General features: G+C 36.7%; 1 protein-coding gene across 1 annotated transcript in view; it reads left to right on the plus strand.

Moving 5' to 3' along the window:
- Positions 1-15,952, plus strand: part of TM9SF3 (transmembrane 9 superfamily member 3) — a 74,487-nt gene extending 58,535 nt beyond the window's left edge. Inside the window, exon 15 of the mRNA XM_030865204.3 lies at positions 11,796-15,952. Coding sequence (XP_030721064.1) covers positions 11,796-11,863 — 68 coding nt within the window. The 3' untranslated portion in view covers positions 11,864-15,952. The remainder of the gene's footprint in view (positions 1-11,795) is intronic.
- The last annotated feature ends 2,507 nt before the right edge of the window (positions 15,953-18,459 follow it).

Here is an 18,459-nt window from a genome sequence, read left to right on the forward strand (position 1 = left end):
AAAATCTAATTTATTACCTCATTGATTTCTTTTTTACTTTCCTGTTTTTAGTAATTCTGTATAGCACTATTTTTATTTTCCATACCACAATTAGTTTCTTATTCATGTTGAGAATTGTTGTTTTTGTTTGTTTAGTTTAGATTCTTTGGAAAAGATTATTATGTAAACAGGTTAAGGTTTGGCTGAATGATTTTTGTTTGGAAGTTTCTGTTCCACCGTTCATGGAGGTAGCACAGTTGACTGGTTACCAGTACACGCTTGGGTGTCTGCAGACTGGGCTTAAGTTCTGGCTGTGCCATCTGTGGTTCTATACCTTGATCCAGTTCCCTAAGCTCTCCAAGCCTCTGTAAAATGAGGATAATACCACTGTTTCATAGGTCTATCACAATCTTCCCTTAGATGGAAGACGTGATAGTTATCACCAATGATAGAGTCTCTAGTATGTGTGAAATAACTAGAAAACAAAGAAAGAACTTTTGGAAGCAGCATGAAAAATGGAAAAGACATGGACTGAAAAGCCTGAGAGACCTGGATTAAATCTCCATGCTGCCACTCACTGTTTTTTGTGGCCATGGGAAGGCGTATCAACCTTTCTAAATCTCATTTTCTAATCTATAAAATGGGCATAGCTTTCAGAGTAGTTATTTGTGGTAGTGTCATGTGTGTAAAGCACCAAGTGTAATGCAGGTCTGTTATTAGGTGTTAAGAGATAGCCAGTTACATGGGAGACATGGTGGAGAATTTCTGGGAAGAGCTAGACTTTGGGGGACCAATTAGTCCTGGTTGTAAATCGTATTGCCCCTACTTAATAGCCCTGTTACTGTGGCCAAATTATTTAACCTTTCTTCCTCAACATTCTCATTTGCAAAACAGTAGTAATACCTACCTTGCAGGGTTGTGATGAGGAGTCAGTGATTGACTGGGTAAACATCAGGTGGATGGCAGATGCTCAGTGGGTGCTGGCTGCTGCTGTTACGGGGTTGAGGAGGGCCAAGCGTCTTGGGCTGTCCTTCTCTTCTGGGGTTGTGTCTTTGTTTCTGTAGATTCTTTGGGTTTCTACACCATGTGTTTTCACCTCAGAGCAATTTCATGACACTGAGTCCTGGCAGAGGTATCTTAAGGGAAAATGTACAAGCAGCTCACTTTTTTTCTGGTTCAGGTTTTTACCCAATAAATGAAGCTAATTCCCTAGTTACCTCATAGGAATGATGTAAGGCTTAATGAATAATCACTCTGGAGACGTTTCCAGATAGTGTATAATTCAGAACTACCCCCCACACACACTTTTTTTTTTTTTTTTTTTTTTTTTGTAATTCTGCCTTTAGCTATAGGATGGGCAATAGAATAAGGAAAACAGAATTATCTCGTTAAAACCTGGGTCCTGGTATGACATTTGTGGACCTCTTTAGGGTACCAAGGTTGCTTTCTTCTTTCATCAGAGGAATCTGTTCTGCAGAATGGTAGTTGCCAGAGAAGGTGGTCAAAAGGTCCAAACTTCCAATTATAAGATGAATAACTTCTGGGGATGTAATGTACAGTAAGGTGATTAGATTTAAGAATATTGTGTTTTACATTTGTAAGCTGTTAAGAGAGTGGTCTTAAAAGTTCTTATCACAAGAAAAAAACCTTGGAAACTATGTAAGGTAATGGATGTTAACTAAATTTATTGAGTGATCATTTTGCAATACATACATAAATCATTATGATGTCCACCTTAAACTAATATAATATTACATGATAATTAAAAAAAAAGAATCTATACTCAGCCATAAAAAAGAGTGAAATAATGCCTTTTGCAGCAACATGGATAGACCTAGAGATTATCATACAAGGTGAAGTAAGTCAGACAGAGAAAGAAAAATATCATATAATATCACTTACATGTGGAATCTAAAAAATGATACAAATGAACTTATTTACAAAACAGAAACAGACTCACAGATTTAGAAAACAAACTTACGATTACCAAAGGGGAAAGAGATGGAGGGGAGGGATAAATTAGGAGGTTGGGATTAACATATACACACTACTAGATATAAAATAATCAACAAGGACCTACTGTATATAGCACAGGGAACTCTACTCAATACTCTGTAATAACCTTTATGGGAAAAGAATCTGCAAAAGAATAGATATATGTATATGTATAACTAAATCACTTTGCTGTACTACTGAAACTAGCACAACATTGTAAATCAACTATACTCCAATATAAAATAAAAGTTAAAAAAAAAAATCTGTTCGTATATACCATGTATGTGACCACTGTGTACACACATAAACAAATGACACTGACTGTAAAGTAGTAAAAGTAATTTCACCAGCTATAAGGGAAGACAGTTCTCTGTATTATAGTTACACATTTTTATTTATAGCCGCTGTGATAACCTTGCCTTGTGATAATTAGTTAACCAAATTTGAGAGAAAGTTGAATAGGAACTGAAAGCTAAGTCTGGATTTGTGTTGTATGCGAACATCCTGTGTATCCCTTGGCAATCAAAAATTTCGTTTAGTATTATTGGCCATCCTTCCTTCAGAATATTGTTCCCCGAACTCCTCGTTATTTAATGAGATCTTTCGTTTTTTTTTAATTTTCTAATTTAATTTATTTTTTTATACAGCAGGTTCTTATTAGTCATCAATTTTATACACATCAGTTTATACATGTCAATCCCAATAGCCCAATTCAGCACACTACCATCCCCACACCCCCGCGCCTTTCCCCCCTTGGTGTCCATACATTTGTTCTCTACATCCATGTCTCAACTTTTGCCCTACACACTGGTTCATCTGTCCCATTTTTCTAGATTCCACATATGTGCATTAATATACGATATAAGTTTTTCTCTTTCTGACTTCACTCTGTATGACAGTCTCTAGATCCATCCACGTCTCCACAAATGACTCAGTTTGGTTCCTTTTTATGGCTGAGTAATACTCCATTGTATATATGTACCACAACCTCTTTATCTATGCATCTGTCGATGGGCATTTAGGTTGCTTCCATGACCTGGCTATTGTAAATAGTGCTGCAATGAACATTGAGGTGCATGTGACTTTTTGAATTATGGTTTTCTCTGGGTGTATGCCCAGTAGTGGGATTGCTGGATCATATGGTAATTCTGTTTTTAGTTTTTTAAGGAACCTCCATACTGTTCTCCATAGTGGCTGTGTCAATTTACATTCCCATCAACGGTGCAATAGGGTTCCCTTTTCTCCACACCCTCTCCAGCATTTGTTGTTTGTAGATTTTCTGATGATGCCTATTCTAACTGGTGTGAGGTGATACCTCATTGTAGTTTTGATTTGCATTTCTCTAATAATTAGTGATGTTGAGCAGCTTTTCATGTGCTTCTTGGCCATCTGTATGCCTTCTTTGGAGAAATGTCTATTTCGGTCTTCTGCCCATTTTTGGATTGGGTTGTTTGTTTCCTTAATATTGAGCTAATTGAGCTGTTTATATATTTTGGAGATTAATCCTTTGTCCGTTGATTCGTTTGCAAATATTTTTCCCATTCTGAGGGTTCTCTTTTCGTCTTGTTTATGGTTTCCTTTGCTGTACAAAAGCTTTTAAATTTCTTTAGGTCCCATTTGTTTATTTTTATTTTTATTTCCATTACTCTAGGAGGTGAATCAAAAAAGATCTTGCTCTGATTTATGTCAAAGAGTGTTCTTCCTATGTTTTCCTCTAAGAGTTTTATAATGTCTGGTCTTACATTTAGGTCTCAAATCCATTTTGAGTTTATTTTTGTGTATGGTGTTAGGGAGTGTTCTAATTTCATTCTTTTACATGTAGCTGTCCAGTTTTCCCAGCACCACTTATTGAAGAGACTGTCTTTTCTCCATTTATATCCTTGCCTCCTTTGTCATAGATTAGTTTACCATAGGTGCGTGGGTTTATCTCTGGGCTTTCTCCCTTGTTCCATTGATCTATGTTTCTGTTTTTATGCCAGTACCATATTGTCTTGATGACTGTAGCTTTGTAGTATAGTCTGAAGCAGGGAGTCTGATTCCTCCAGCTCCGTCTTTTTCCCCTCAAGACTGCTTTGGCTATTCAGGGTCTTTTGTGTCTCCATACAAATTTCAAGAATTTTTGTTCTAGTTCCGTAAAAACTACCATTGGTAATTTGTTAGGGATTGCATTGAATCTGTAGATTGCTTTGGGTAGTATAGTAATTTTCACAGTATTGATTCTTCCATTCCAAGAACATGGTAAGTATATCTCTCCATCTGTTGGTATCATGTTTAATTTCTTTCATCAGTGTCTTATAGTTTTCTGCATACAGGTCTTTTGTCTCCCTAGGTAGGTTTATTCCTAGGTATTTTATTCTTTTTGTTGCAATGGTAAATGGGAGTGTTTCCTTAATTTCTATTTCACATTTTTCATCACTAGTGTATAGGAATGCAAGAGATTTCTGTGCATTAATTTTGTATCCTGCAACTTTACCAAATTCATTGATTAGCTCTAGTAGTTTTCTGGTAGCATTTTTAGGATTCTCTATGTATAGTATCATGTCATCTGCAGACAGTGACAGTTTTACTTCTTCTTTTCCAATTTGTATTCCTTTTATTTCTTTTTCTTCTCTGATTGCCATGGCTAGGACTTCCAAAACTGTGTTGAATAATAGTGGTGAGAGTGGACTTCCTTGTCTTGTTCCTGATCTTAGAGGAAATGGTTTCAGTTTTTCACCATTGAGAATGATGTTTGCTGTGGGTTTGTCGTATATGGCCTTTATTATGTTGAGGTAGGTTGCCTCTCTGCCCACTTTCTGGAGAGTTTTTATCATAAATGGGTGTTGAATTTTATCAAAAGCTTTTTCTGCATCTATTGAGATGATCATATGGTTTTTATTCTTCAGTTTGTTAATGTGGTGTATTACATTGATTGATTTGCATATATTGAAGAATCCTTGCATCCCTGGGATAAATCCCACTTGATCATGGTGTATGATCCTTTTAATTTGTGGTTGGATTCTGTTTGCTAGTATTTTGTTGAGGATTTTTGCATCTATATTCATCAGTGATATTGGTCTGTAATTTTCTTTTTTTGTAGTATCTTTGTCTGGTTTTGGTATCAGGGTGATGGTGGCCTCATTAGAATGAGTTTGGGTGTGTTCCTTCCTCTGCAATTTTTTGGAAGAGTTCGAGAAGGATGGGTGTTAGCTCTTCTCTAAATGTTTGATAGAATTCACCTGTGAAGCCATCTGGTCCGGGACTTTTGTTTGTTGGAAGATTTTTAATAACAGTTTCAATTTCATTACTTGTGATTGGTCTGTTCATATTTTCTATTTCTTCCTGGTTCAGTCTTGGAAGGTTATACCCCTCTAAGAATTTGTCCGTTTCTTCCAGGTTGTCCATTTTATTGGCATAGAGTTTGTTGTAGTAGTCTCTTAGAATGCTTTGTATTTCTGCAGTGTCATAACTTCTCCTTTTTTATTTCTAATTTTACTGATTTGAGTCCTCTCCCTCTTTTTCTTGATGAGTCTGGCTAATGGTTTATCAATTTTGTTTATCTTCTCAAAGAACCAGCCTTTAGTTTTATTGATCTTTGCTATTGTTTTCTTTTTTTCTATTTCATTTATTTCTGCTCTGATCTTTATGATTTCTTTCCTTCTACTAACTTTGGGTTTTGTTTGTTCTTCTTTCTCTGGTTCCTTTAGGTGTAAGGTTAGATTGTTTATTTGAGATTTTTCTTGTTTCTCGAGGTAGGCTTGTATAGCTATCAACTTCCCTCTTAGAACTGCTTTTGCTGCATCCCATAGGTTTTGGATCATCATGTTTTCATTGTCATTTGTCTCTAGGTATTTTTTGATTTCCTCTTTGATTTCTTCAGTGATCTCTTGGTTATTTAGTAATGTATTGTTTAGCCTCCATGTGTTTGTGTTTTTTACGTTTTTTTCCCTGTAATTCATTTCTAATCTCATAGAGTTGTGGTCAGAAAAGATGCTTGATATGATTTCAATTTTCTTAAATTTACTGAGGCTTGATTTGTGATCCAAGATGTGATCTGTCCTGGAGAGTGTTCCGTGCGCACTTGAGAAGAAAGTGTAATCTGCTGTTTTTGGATGGAATGTCCTATAAATATCAATTAAATCTATCTGGTCTATTGTGTCATTTAAAGCTTCTGTTTCCTTATTTATTTTCACTTTGGATGATCTGTCCATTGGTGTAAGTGAGGTGTTAAAGTCCCCCAGTATTATTGTGTTAATGTTAATTTCCTATTTTAGAGCTGTTAGCAGTTGCCGTATGTATTGAGGTGCTCCTATGTTGGGTGCATATATATTTATAATTGTTATATCTTCTTCTTGGATTGATCCCTTGATCATTATGTAGTGTCCTTCCTTGTCTCTTATAACACTCTTTATTTTAAAGTCTATTTTATCTCATATGAATATTGCTACTCCAGCCTTTTTTCATTTCCTTTTGCATGGAATATCTTTTTCCATCCCCTCACTTTCAGTCTGTATGTGTCCCTAGGTCTGAAGTGGGTCTCTTGTAGACAGTATATATATGGGTCTTGTTTTTTGGTTTTTTTTGTGGTACGCGGGCCTCTCACTGTTGTGGCCTCTTCTGCTGCGGAGCGCAGACTCCAGACACGCAGGCTCAGCGGCCATGGCTCACGGGCCCAGCCGCTCCGTGGCATGTGGGATCTTCCCGAACCGGGGCACGAACCCGCGTCCCCTGCATCAGCAGGGAGACTCTCAACCACTGCGCCACCAGGGAAGCCCTGGGTCTTGTTTTTGTATCCATTCAGCAAGCCCGTGTCTTTTGGTTGGAGCATTTAACCCATTCACGTTTAATCAATATGTATGTTCCTGTGACCATTTTCTTAATTGTTTTGGGTTTGTTTTTTGTAGTTCCTTTTCTTCTCTTGTGTTTCCCACTTAGAGAAGTTCCTTTAGCATTTGTTGTAGAGCTGGTTTGGTGGTACTGAATTCTCTTAGCTTTTGCTTGTCTGTAAAACTTTTTTTTTTTTTTTACGCTTGTCTGTAAAACTTTTGATTTTTCCAGCAAATCTGAATGAGATCCTGCCTGGTAGAGTCATCTTGGTTGTAGGTTCTTCCCTTTCATCACTTTAAGTATATCATGCCACTCCCTTCTGGCTTGTAGAGTTTCTGCTGAGAAATCAGCTGTTAACCTTATGGGAGTTCCCTTGTATGTTATTTGTCATTTTTCCCTTGTTGCTTTCAGTAATTTTTCTTTGTCTTTAATTTTTGTCAGTTTGATTACTGTGTGTCTTGGCATGTTTCTGCTTGGGTTTATCCTGTATGGGACTCTCTGCGCTTCCTGGACTTGGGTGGCTATTTTCTTTGCCATGTTAGGGAATTTTCAACTATAGTCTCTTCAAATATTTTCTCTGGTCCTTCCTTTCTCTCTTCTCCTTCTGGGACCCCTATAATGCGAATGTTGTTGTGTTTAGTGTTGTCCCAGAGGTCTCTTAGGCTGTCTTCATTTCTTTTCATCCTTTTTTCTTTATTCTGTTCCACAGCAGTGAATCCCACAATTCTGTGTTCCAGGTCACTTATCCATTCTTCTGCCTCAGTTATTCTGCTGTTGATTCCTTCTAGTGTAGTTTTCGTTTCAGTTATTGTATTGTTCATCTCTGTTTGTTTGTTCTTTAATTCTTCTAGGTCTTTGTTAACATTTCTTGCATCTTCTCGATCTTTGCCTCCATTCTTTTTCCGAGGTCCTGGATCATCTTCACTATCATTATTCTGAATTCTTTTTCTGGAAGGTTGCCTGTCTCCATTTCATTTAGTTGTTTTTCTGGGGTTTTATCTTGTTCCTTCATCTGGTACATAGCCCTCTGCCTTTTCATCTTGTCTGTCTGTGAATGTGGTTTTTGTTCCACAGGCTGCAGGATTGTAGTTCTTCTTGCTTCTGCTGTCTGCCTTCTGGTGGATGAAGGTATCTAAGAGGTTTGTGTAAGTTTCCTGTTGGGAGGGACTGGTGATGGGTAGAGCTGACTGTTGCTCTGGTGGGCAGAGCTCAGTAAAACTTTAATCCGCTTGACTGTTGATGGGCGGGGCTGGGTTCCCTCCCTGTTGGTTGTTTGGCCTGAGGCAGCCCAGCACTAGAGCCTACCTGGGCTCTTTGGTGGGGCTAATGACAGACTCTGGGAGGGCTCACGCCAAGGAGCACTTCCCAGAACTTCTGCTGCCAGTTCCTTTTCCCCACGGTGAGCCACAGCCACCCACCGCCTCTGCAGGAGACCCTCCAACACTAGCAAGTAGGTCTGGTTCAGTCTCCCCTGGGGTCACTGCTCCTACCCCTGGGTCCCAGTGCACACAGTACTTTGTGTGTGCCCTCCAAGAGTGGAGTCTCTGTTTCCCCCAGTCCTGTTGGAAGTCCTGCTGTCAAATCCCACTAGGCTTCGCAGTCTGATTCTCTAGGAATTCCGCCTACCATTGCCGGACCCCCAGGTTGAGAAGCCTGATGTGGGGCTCAGAACCTTCACTCCAGCAGGTGGACTTCTGTGGTATAAGTGTCCTCCAGTCTGTGAGTCACCCACACAGCAGTTATGGGATTTGATTTTACTGTGATTGCACCCCTCGTACTGTCTCATTGTGGCTTCTCCTTTGTCTTTGGATGTGGGGTATCTTTTTGGTGAGTTCCAGTGTCTTCCTGTCGATGATTGTCCAGCAGCTAGTTGTGATTCTGGTGTTCTCACAAGAGGGAGTGAGCACGTCCTTCTACTCCGCCATCTTGGTTCCTCCTCTGAAATCTTTCTTGATTATCACCAGCAATCAATGAGGTATGGAGTCATGGGATTATGCAGAAGGTTACTTTTTTCTTGAATCTTTCTATAATATGATTTAAGGAAGACCTGGAGAGGTAATATCTTGACATTTACAAAGAAAATGGAATTAAGTTAGCTAAAGTTTTTGAACGCATTTCCTGTTGAAATTTCATCTTACTGCCTAACAGTCTTGGCACATTTACAGTTCCCTGCTGTTCTGGCAATGTCCCAACATTTATTCTTTAAAGGGTTTGTATGCCTTCAGTGTTAATTGGTGTTTTGGGGGGAGGGGAAACATTTCACAGTGGAAATGATTAAAATGTCATAATACAAAAGTTATACATACGCATCAGGTTATGTTGCTAAAAATGCTTTTTCAGTCAGTAATTGAAAGAAAAATATTAGATTTTTTTTAATGTAGGAAAAATAAATAATTATAAGGTGGGAAATAATTAGATATTGTTGTAGACTTTATATTTTGAGCATAGCATTTTAGTTTTAAGGAAATTAAGTTTTAAAGTGTATTATTCCCAAGACATTTACTTTTCTAGAGTGCATATTCAATATCTTCCTTTTATAAAGCCATATTTTTATAAGCTTATTCTTGAGATACTCATAAGATTAGGAAAAATGATACTCTAGGTTGACACTGTTTTGCTTTTAAGCGTACCTCTGCTCAAAATGGAACAAGGTTTTGTAAGTCTGGAAAACTGGATTTGGTTATTGGACTAGTGTTGTATTATGCCAGTTAAATTTTTGATTCTACTTAAAATTTTATAGATATTTTTATAAGAATTCAGATTTATTTTTATAAAATTGAATGGTATTTTCTCTTACCTTGTAAGGACTTGTATGTATATAATTATTTCAAAGTGAATTATCACTATTTTCAAGTGTAGTATAATTATTTCATATTAAAAAATAAATGTCTATTCATTGCAAAAATAGGTTTGCTTTGTTTGGGTGAGTTTTTAAAAATATTTTCAATATTTAATAATGGGGAATTTTCAAATATATACAAAAAGAGGAACAGTGATATATATGTAGTGAGTCGCCATGTACCTAACACACCTAACACATCAGTAATTATCAACTGGTAGCCAATCTTGTCTTATTTATAGTCCCACCTTACCCCGCTTTTTTTCTGACATGAATCTTGGACCTCATGTTATTTCAGCTGTAAATATTTCAGTGTGTGTGTGTATAAAATGTGCAGTGTTTATATACTATAATTATTATATAACTATAATATGGATGAATGCAGTTATATAATATATAAAATTATTTCAGTATATATTCAATATATAAGTATAATTTATTAATATGCTCAAATATTCACTTAGTGTTCAAATTTGCCCCACACATCCTCATTTCTCTTTTAATACAGTTTGTTTGCATCAAGATCCAGTTTGCTCTCTTTTCCCTTGCAATTATTTAAGAAACTTGGGTTTGGGTTGGTTTGTTTTAATTCCTGTAGAGTTTTTCACACTCTGGATTTTGCTGATTATATCCCTAAGGTGTTATTTAATGCTTCTCTATGTACTTCTTCCCCCCATATTTTCTGTAAAGTGGTAGTTACAGCTACAGACTTAATCATACTCAAGAATATTAATACTTGTCCAAGAATACTTAGCAGGTGGTTTGTGAACTTTCATAAGGAGGCCCTTAATGTCTGGTTGTCTCTGTGAGGTTAGCAGCCATTGATAATTATTGCCTAGCTCACATAAGTCGTTAGTGGTTATAATATTCTCGTTCTGTTGTTCCTTTTATATTTATTAGCTGGGATACTTCTCTAAGGAGAAACTTCCTTTTATCAGCCATTTGGTTCCTTTGAGGTACAGTTTACATACGTAAAGGCAGAAGAGACTTATTTTTTCCTTGCATACACCAGTTGGGCAAATAAAAGTCAGTTCAAAGGTGGACAATTAGGTATATATGTATGTATCGTTAACTCATGGAAGATATACTTTTAGACTTTGAATAATGGGCTTAGATGGTAAATTCCTAAATCCAGTGGAGAATCTTCTCTATGATATGAATGACCAACTGTCTTGTTTTAAAGATCCCTTATTACTTGCTCTAAAGAACTATACAGTCATTCATTCATTCAACAAATATTTATTGAGTATCTTATCATGTGCCAAGTACTTTTTGAGGCCCAGGAGGCAGAAACTTAATTAACAAAACAGACAAAAACACCCGTGTTCTCTGGTGTTTTGGGTCCCATTTGAAGCTAATTATTCAAAAACTCGTGATCTACTTACCTGTCTCTCTTATGCATGCCCTCAAATGCCTGCCTCTCTACCAATCACATAGCCTCTACAATTTAAACATAAAAAAAGAAGCCTCAGGGCTTCCCTGGTGGCGCAGTGGTTGAGAGTCCGCCTGCCGATCGAACATGGGTTCGTGCCCCGATCCGGGAAGATCCCACATGCTGCGGAGCGGCTGGGCCTGTGAGCCATGGCCACTGGGCCTGCGTTTCCGGAGCCTGTGCTCCGCAACGGGAGAGGCCACAACAGTGAGAGGCCCGCGTGCTGCAAAAAAAAAAAAAAAAAAAAAAGAAGCCTCCTCTCTAGAGCTTCAAATGGCACTTGGTCGTGGTTCTCAGTCCTTCCCTGAGAGAATCCCCAGTCACTTCTTACTGAATTATCCATAAGGTATCATATGGTTTGGGGAACATGTTAATATTGTTTTAATGACCTAGAATAATCTATGCTTAAATTTTAAAAAAACATGTTTTTTTCATTTAACAAATTTTTGTCATTCTGAAATTATTCTTTATAAGAGATTATTTTAATTCATATAGTTCATAATTTCATGTATTAATTGATATTTAATTATAAAAACATTACATCAGGTCAAACTTGGTGTATTACAGTAACAGGTGATTTGCAGAACAAATGATACTATTTTAATAAGTTCAGAGAGAATACTAACAAAAGATGTTATCATGGAAAAATAATACCTTTACAGAGCAGAGAGCATTTAGTGTTTGTAAATGATGGATACTGCTCTATATGTATTTGTTTCAAAACATCTTATTTTATCTTTACAGGAGCAATTGGTTACATGGGAACAAGTGCCTTTGTCCGAAAAATCTATACTAATGTGAAAATTGACTAAAGACCCAAGAAAACCTGGAACTTCGGATCAATTTCTCTTTCACAGGGGTGGAACTTGCACAGCAAAAAAAAGCGCAAGAAGAGATTTGGGCTTTAACACTGGGTACTTTGTGGGTCTCTCTTTTGTGGATGGCTTAAAGTAACATCTATTTCCATTGATCCTAGGTTCTTAACTGACTGCTTTCTCCAACTGTTCACAGCAAATGCTTGGATTTTATGCAGTAGGCATTACTACAGTACATGGCTAATCTTCCCAAAAACTAGCTCATTAAAGATGAAATAGACCAGCTCTCTTCAGTGAAGAGGACAAATAGTTTATTTAAAGCATTTGTTCCAATAAAATAAATAGAGGGAAACTTGGATGCTAAAATTACATGAATAGAAATCTTCCTGGCACTAGTGTTTCTATGTTATTGAAAAATGATGTTCCAGAAAGATTAATTTTTTCTCTTATTTTTACTGCCATCGTCAACTTATTGTGGGACATTTTTATATATTGAACCTGGGTTCTTTTTTGACCTGCCTTTTTTTTTTTTCCAATTCAACTGCATCCTTTTTTTTTTTTTACAGAGAGAATTTAAAAATATTAAATCCTGCGTGTAATATATCTGCTGTCATCTTAGTTGGACCAACTGCCCATTTATTTATCTTAAAACTATCCAATTACATCTTAATTCCATCCAAAGAAGATACAGTCTGAAGATAGAGGTGTACTCTCTACAATGCAATTTACTGTACAGTTAGAAAGCAAAGTATTAAATGGAGGAGATATTTGTTTTTATTAAACATTTTGTGATTTAGATAAACTACATTTTAACTGAATGTCTAAAGTGATTATCTGCCCCCTACCCCCCAAGTTAGTCTTACATCTTTTTGGGGTTTGAATGAAGGTTTTACATAAGAAATTATTAAAAACAAGGGGGGTGGGTAATAAATGTATATAACATTAAATAATGTAACGTAGGTGTAGATTCCCAAATGCATTTGGATGTACAGGTTGACTACGGAGTACTTTTTTCTGATATGATTGGTGTAGAAATGTGTGAATTTGGGTGGCTTTTTACATCTTGCCTACCACTGCATGAAACATTGGGGTTTCTTCAAAATGTGTGTGTTCATACTTCTTTTGGGAGGGGGGATTATTTGTTTTTTTCCTGAGACTCCTACAGGAGCTAAATTTGTAATTTAGAAACATTTAATTTTGTTAATCCTGTCTGGGGCACTTAAGTAATATCTAAAGCGTTACTGCTTTAGAATGTTAAAATAAAACTTCCTGACCAAATTGTTTTGTGAAAATACATGTGTTTGCAATTTGAAGATATCTTTTTCAAAAGGCAATTACTGAATGCAAATTTTTTACTATACTATAAACCATGCTTTTCTAATACAGGGGACAATTACTTTAAAATCCCCAAACTTGCGTACATCTAGATTATCCAGTACAGTCACAAAGTGAATGAGAAGCCCTTTGAATGAAATTGTGGCACAAAATCTGTTCAGGTTGGTGTACCATGTAAAGTGGGGATGGGTAAAAGTGGTTAGCTTACTAGGGGATGAGCAAATAAAGGTTATAGTTTTCTAAGAGAAGTAATTTTAATTTTGAATACATCTTTCTGGAACGATCCATAATGTGAAGTTTTCCTAGAACCATTGAGTTTCTAGTTTAATAGTTTGCTATGCAAATGACCACCTAAAACAATACTGTATATTGGTATTTTTAGAAAGACTCAAAACAGCTGTAATTTAAACCTTAATGTGAAACTCATGCCATTCAGAGTTACGTAAGGTGTTTTCATTACAAAATACGTTTCTATAAATTAAGAGACTGCATCCTATAATGTAGCATGTAAGGACTATAAAGGGTGAAAAATTTGATTTCTTACTACTTAAGTATGGCTGACATGAACAAACAGAAATTTGATCAAAAGCTGTAGGTAAATCCTCTTCTTCAAACCAAAATATTAAGTGTAATCTACTGGTTCCTCCATTTTCTCTTTCTTCTCACACCTTCCTTTAAGATCTTAAAAGGAACTAAAAGTCAGTACTTAATGGTTTATATTATGTAAATTTTAAACGTGTAAAGTACTTATAAGAACATAGGGTCTGATAGATTGTAAATTGGGTGGCAAGCTTTTGTCTTAATAAAATGAAATTTCTTTCTCATGAATCTTGCAAGTAAGGTGTAGGGGTTTTAAAGAATGAGTGGTTTAGCTGCTTTCAGGTACACCAATTCTTTTACTAAATTGATCTGTATTTAAAGTCCTTTGGAATCTTCACTGAAAAATAATTTTCTAATTTCCACATACATTAAGAGCTTCATTAAAATGAGTATAAGTCACCTTGAAAAGTCCTTTAAAAAATAGGTTTTGGTTTATGGCTTCCTAGAGGGGCTGGGTGTGTGTGTGTGTCTCTTGAAGAAGATGTAATGCACAAATAGTTTAGCTCCCTAGCTCTCAGTTGTAGAATGGTAAAATATGTTATTTAAGTTAATTAAAGGGTAGGGCTTTTCCACTCCATAAATGCTAGTTGTCTTTCATTTGTTAACATTTGCTCAACTTATCAGCTGATGCTTTGAACACTCTCAAAAACTGGGGATTTGTATCCGTAAGCACGCTTCTCCTGAAATTTAGGTACATTAGTAAGTGACATTGTTAATACATATATCCTAGTACAAGAGTAGGATAAGGTGGAAATGTAATGGCTGGAAGGGTGGTAAAGCATTCTTTAGTATATCATGTTGGGCTCGTAGATTGTGCTGAGTTTGCCCATAAATTGAGCCCCACGCCCTTAGAATTCATTATATTGTGGTGATTTCTGAACCTAGTGAACGGTATGCTTGAGTGTTTTCCATTGCGAGTGGATGGCCCTCTTTCTAAAGGCGGCTGCTGCAAATTCCAGTTCTTCCAAAAGCCACTTATTCAGGGTTTATCCACAAATTGTATTCATTTCGATAGACCTTTTGTTTCCTAAATGTTTATTGATCACCTTATGCCAAACGTCTTGCAAATAAATATTAAGATTTCCTGAATTTTTACAAATGTAAAAAAGAAAAAAATGTATTAATGTCATTTGTTCAGGAAAAGCTATATACCGAAGGGCTTCTGTATATGAATTCTGGGAAAGAAAAGCCTATTTGTAATCTATACACTGCAGTTCCATCTGGGTTTTAAGTTTAGATTTCAGCGTGTCTTAGTGCTTCATTCTGTTGATTTATTGGAACACATAATAAATAGGAGTAGTGACATATGAGAACACAAGTATTCATTAATGTTTTATATCTTCATAAAAATTGCATACTTATGAAGCTATATTTTAGCAATTGAGATCAGAGAAGTGAAAATTTATAAAGATTGTTTGGAAGTGTGTATAGAAATAGACTAGATTTAGAGGTAGGGTAGTTCAGAAAGTTAACATATAGCTGCAGAAATTTTATAAAATTTAAATTCATTATGAGAAATAACTCTTGTTCTCTCCTATGAGCATTTTCTAAAAGCCATCTAATTTGACATTCTCTTTGGAACTGTAGGCAGAATTGTGCAAAGACAAAAGTAAAGTTTTAAGTTTCACTTAAAGTTATAAGTTCTTGTTTCACTGTATTAGGAGATGGAAATAAACTGTTGTGAAGAATGTTTACCTTGAGGTACTGGTGAACGAGTCTTGCTAATGATTGACTGGTAAAGCAGCATTCTGTGTGTTAACTGTAATTCATCAGTTTAGGTCATTTGAAAGTTATAAACATTACAAGTAAGAGCTTAGGCAGGGAGGAAATAACATGGCATTCTATTTGAAGGACAACAGAGTATCTTTGGAAAAGCAGTCCCACTTGGGATTTTCAACTGTGTCAAACATGAATCTATAAATCCCCACAGAGTACAGACAATCGGTGACAGAGTTGAAAGGAAACAGTTAATGCTCAATGATTACTTCCATTTTTGTACCCACCCGTGATTCGTGTAGGCCATATTCCAACTGGCTTTTTAGTAATATAAATCCAGTGCAGATAATGTATCACATTTGAAGTTCTAATCTCGTCTGTTAATCTAACTGAAGTTGGATTTTTAAAAAGTAATAAAAAGTCAAATGTTCTTCCCTTGGATGCTTTATTTCTTTCCTTTTTGAAACAGGTGAACCAAGCATAAGGGATAACCTATTATTATTGGCACGCATATGAAGAGATTACTAATAGCTTTCCACAATTAAATAAAGCAGGGGTCAGCAAACTTTCTGTAAAGAGCCCGATAGGAAATATTTGAGTCTTTGAGAGTCGTACAGTCTCCGTAACAACTGCTCTACCATTGTAGCACAACAGCCATGGGAGAAAGTACATCAACTAATGAGCATGGCTGTGTTCCAATAAAACAACAAAAACAGCCGGTGGGCCATAGTGGGCTGACCCCTGAAACAAAGGGTTTAAAATTTGAGATTTGGTTTTTTCCCCAGCTTTATATTTTGAAGAAAAAAAAAAGTACAGAAAATGGAAAGAATGGCACAATGAACAAGGTTTGTCTTTTTAAGAAATGATTTTTATTATCATTCCTTTGACTTTCTTTATATACAAACTCTGACTCCTGCATTCAAACCCCACTACCCCTATGCCTGTCATTCTTCTGATTGGTAATGCATTGCATTTGTCTAGTACTTATTACTGTTTCACAACAGTTTCACATATGTTTTCTCACAACTATCCTGTGAAGCTGATAGGGTAGACAGCTACATTTTATAGGTATAGAGCAGCTAAAGAGTTTCTTATTTTTAGCCCAGAAGTAATCAAAATTAGGGTCCTATTGTCTTGACTGGTGTAACTGTAAAATGGGGATGTCACCTCTCCAGCCTATGGAGGAGATAATATTGGAAATATTGTCATAGAGATCATATCAGAAATGAGTGTTCTATACCAACGGAAGGGCTTATTTTTATTGTACTACATCAAAATTAGTGGTTAGTTTCTCCAGGTCTATTTGTACTTTTTTTTCTTCTTCGGTTTTAACTAGTTACTTAAATTATTGTCAACCTCCTTGGTTCTTTTCTCCCCTTGATTTTATTACCAGACTCAGTTGACACATATTATACTTGGCAATTCCTGTTAGCCAAATAGTTATATTGGTGCAAATTTGAGTTACTTTTGATCTCTTTAGTGAACACTTTTTTGTCTGATTGGAAAACTAGGAGTATAAAGGAATCTGCTATACAACCACCTTCTGGATTTCAAAGTGAGAACTTTTATTAAATAGCTAATCTACAGTTTAACATTAGAAAAGGGGGAGGGAATAAGCTTGCATTGGGACACATGGAGTCAACGGTGGTAATGTAGTCTACAAACGTTTTTAAAGTTATTTTCAAAGTGTTGCATGCTTAAAGTGATAGGAGTTTCAAATTTTAAAAATGGAGGACATGGTTGTAGGGAGAACTTGATGTCAGTCATTTAAACTGGCCAATGTTGCAGTTCTTAGTGGCTCAATCTAAGCCACTAAGATTATGGGACTTAACCTTGGAGGTCACTGAAGGGAAGAGAGGATCTAGAGAGTAAGACGTGGAAGGCACTTTCCAAGTTGGAGTTGGTCAGACAGATCCGCTGCAGGCTAGAGACCCAGAAGGGTAGGATAGACATAAATAGGTAAATGTCATAGGTGTGGTAGCTGCAGTAATGGTGGCATGAAGATGCAGGCTGTGTGGTTATGAAGTTGTCCCCGGCAAAGACATGGAGGTGTGAAGCAGCAAGGCCCTGTTAGGATGACTGCAAGGTGTTTAATGCAACAGGAGTGGAGAGACGGAGGTGGCAAGAGCCAAGGCTGGAATCCATGTGGAAGGACGGCCTGGTGGTGGATGGAGGACCTGATGTGCCACCCTCACGGGCTTGGGTAGAGGTTTCAGAGGAGCCACAGAAGGTTTTCAACAGCTGCTAAAAATTGTAACAGTATTAAATATTTTTAAAACTCAAAGTACCTCTCAGTGGTCAGTTAATGTAAACTAAGAAATGAACCAGCAAATGAGAGTGCCCGCTTTACCCTGGAGGTTCTGCTCCCTGCCTTGGAGAAGGTGGTGTATAGTAACCTGGACAGGCACAAGGAGGAGAAAGTGGCCTCTGTGGAGTAGGTAAGGAGGATAAAACTTGGTAGATGTGGAGGCATTTAAGAGCTGCTGCAAGAGAGCTGCATCACTCAGGGCATAGGGGTAGAGCTGGAACGAGTTGAGTGGAGGACAGACATCTGACTAAAATGGGGGGAAGCTTGTAATGACATTCAGGTTTCCACAGGACCATGAGCTGTGGAGGAGGAAACCCACAAATAATTATGAATGTGATAATGGAACTGAGTTGAGTGGCTTTAGGTCACAAAGCCTTTTATTCTAAATCTATCTCTAGTTTTTTCGTGGGATTTAAAAGAATACATTTTAAAAGTTATTTGAATCCCGATTAAAGTTTAAAATACAAAAATGGTGAGTGAAATCAGAAACCATAGAACTGAGAAAAAAATATTAACCATCCCTTTCAATTGTTCCTAACTTCTGTACTATAACTCAAATAGTTCATTGATTTGTTTGATAGCCTTTAAAATAGCATATAAACAGGGCTTCTGACATAAAACTGCCATTTGCTCA

Source organism: Globicephala melas, chromosome 16, assembly GCF_963455315.2.
Source record: "Globicephala melas chromosome 16, mGloMel1.2, whole genome shotgun sequence".
Taxonomy (NCBI): Eukaryota; Metazoa; Chordata; class Mammalia; order Artiodactyla; family Delphinidae; genus Globicephala; species Globicephala melas.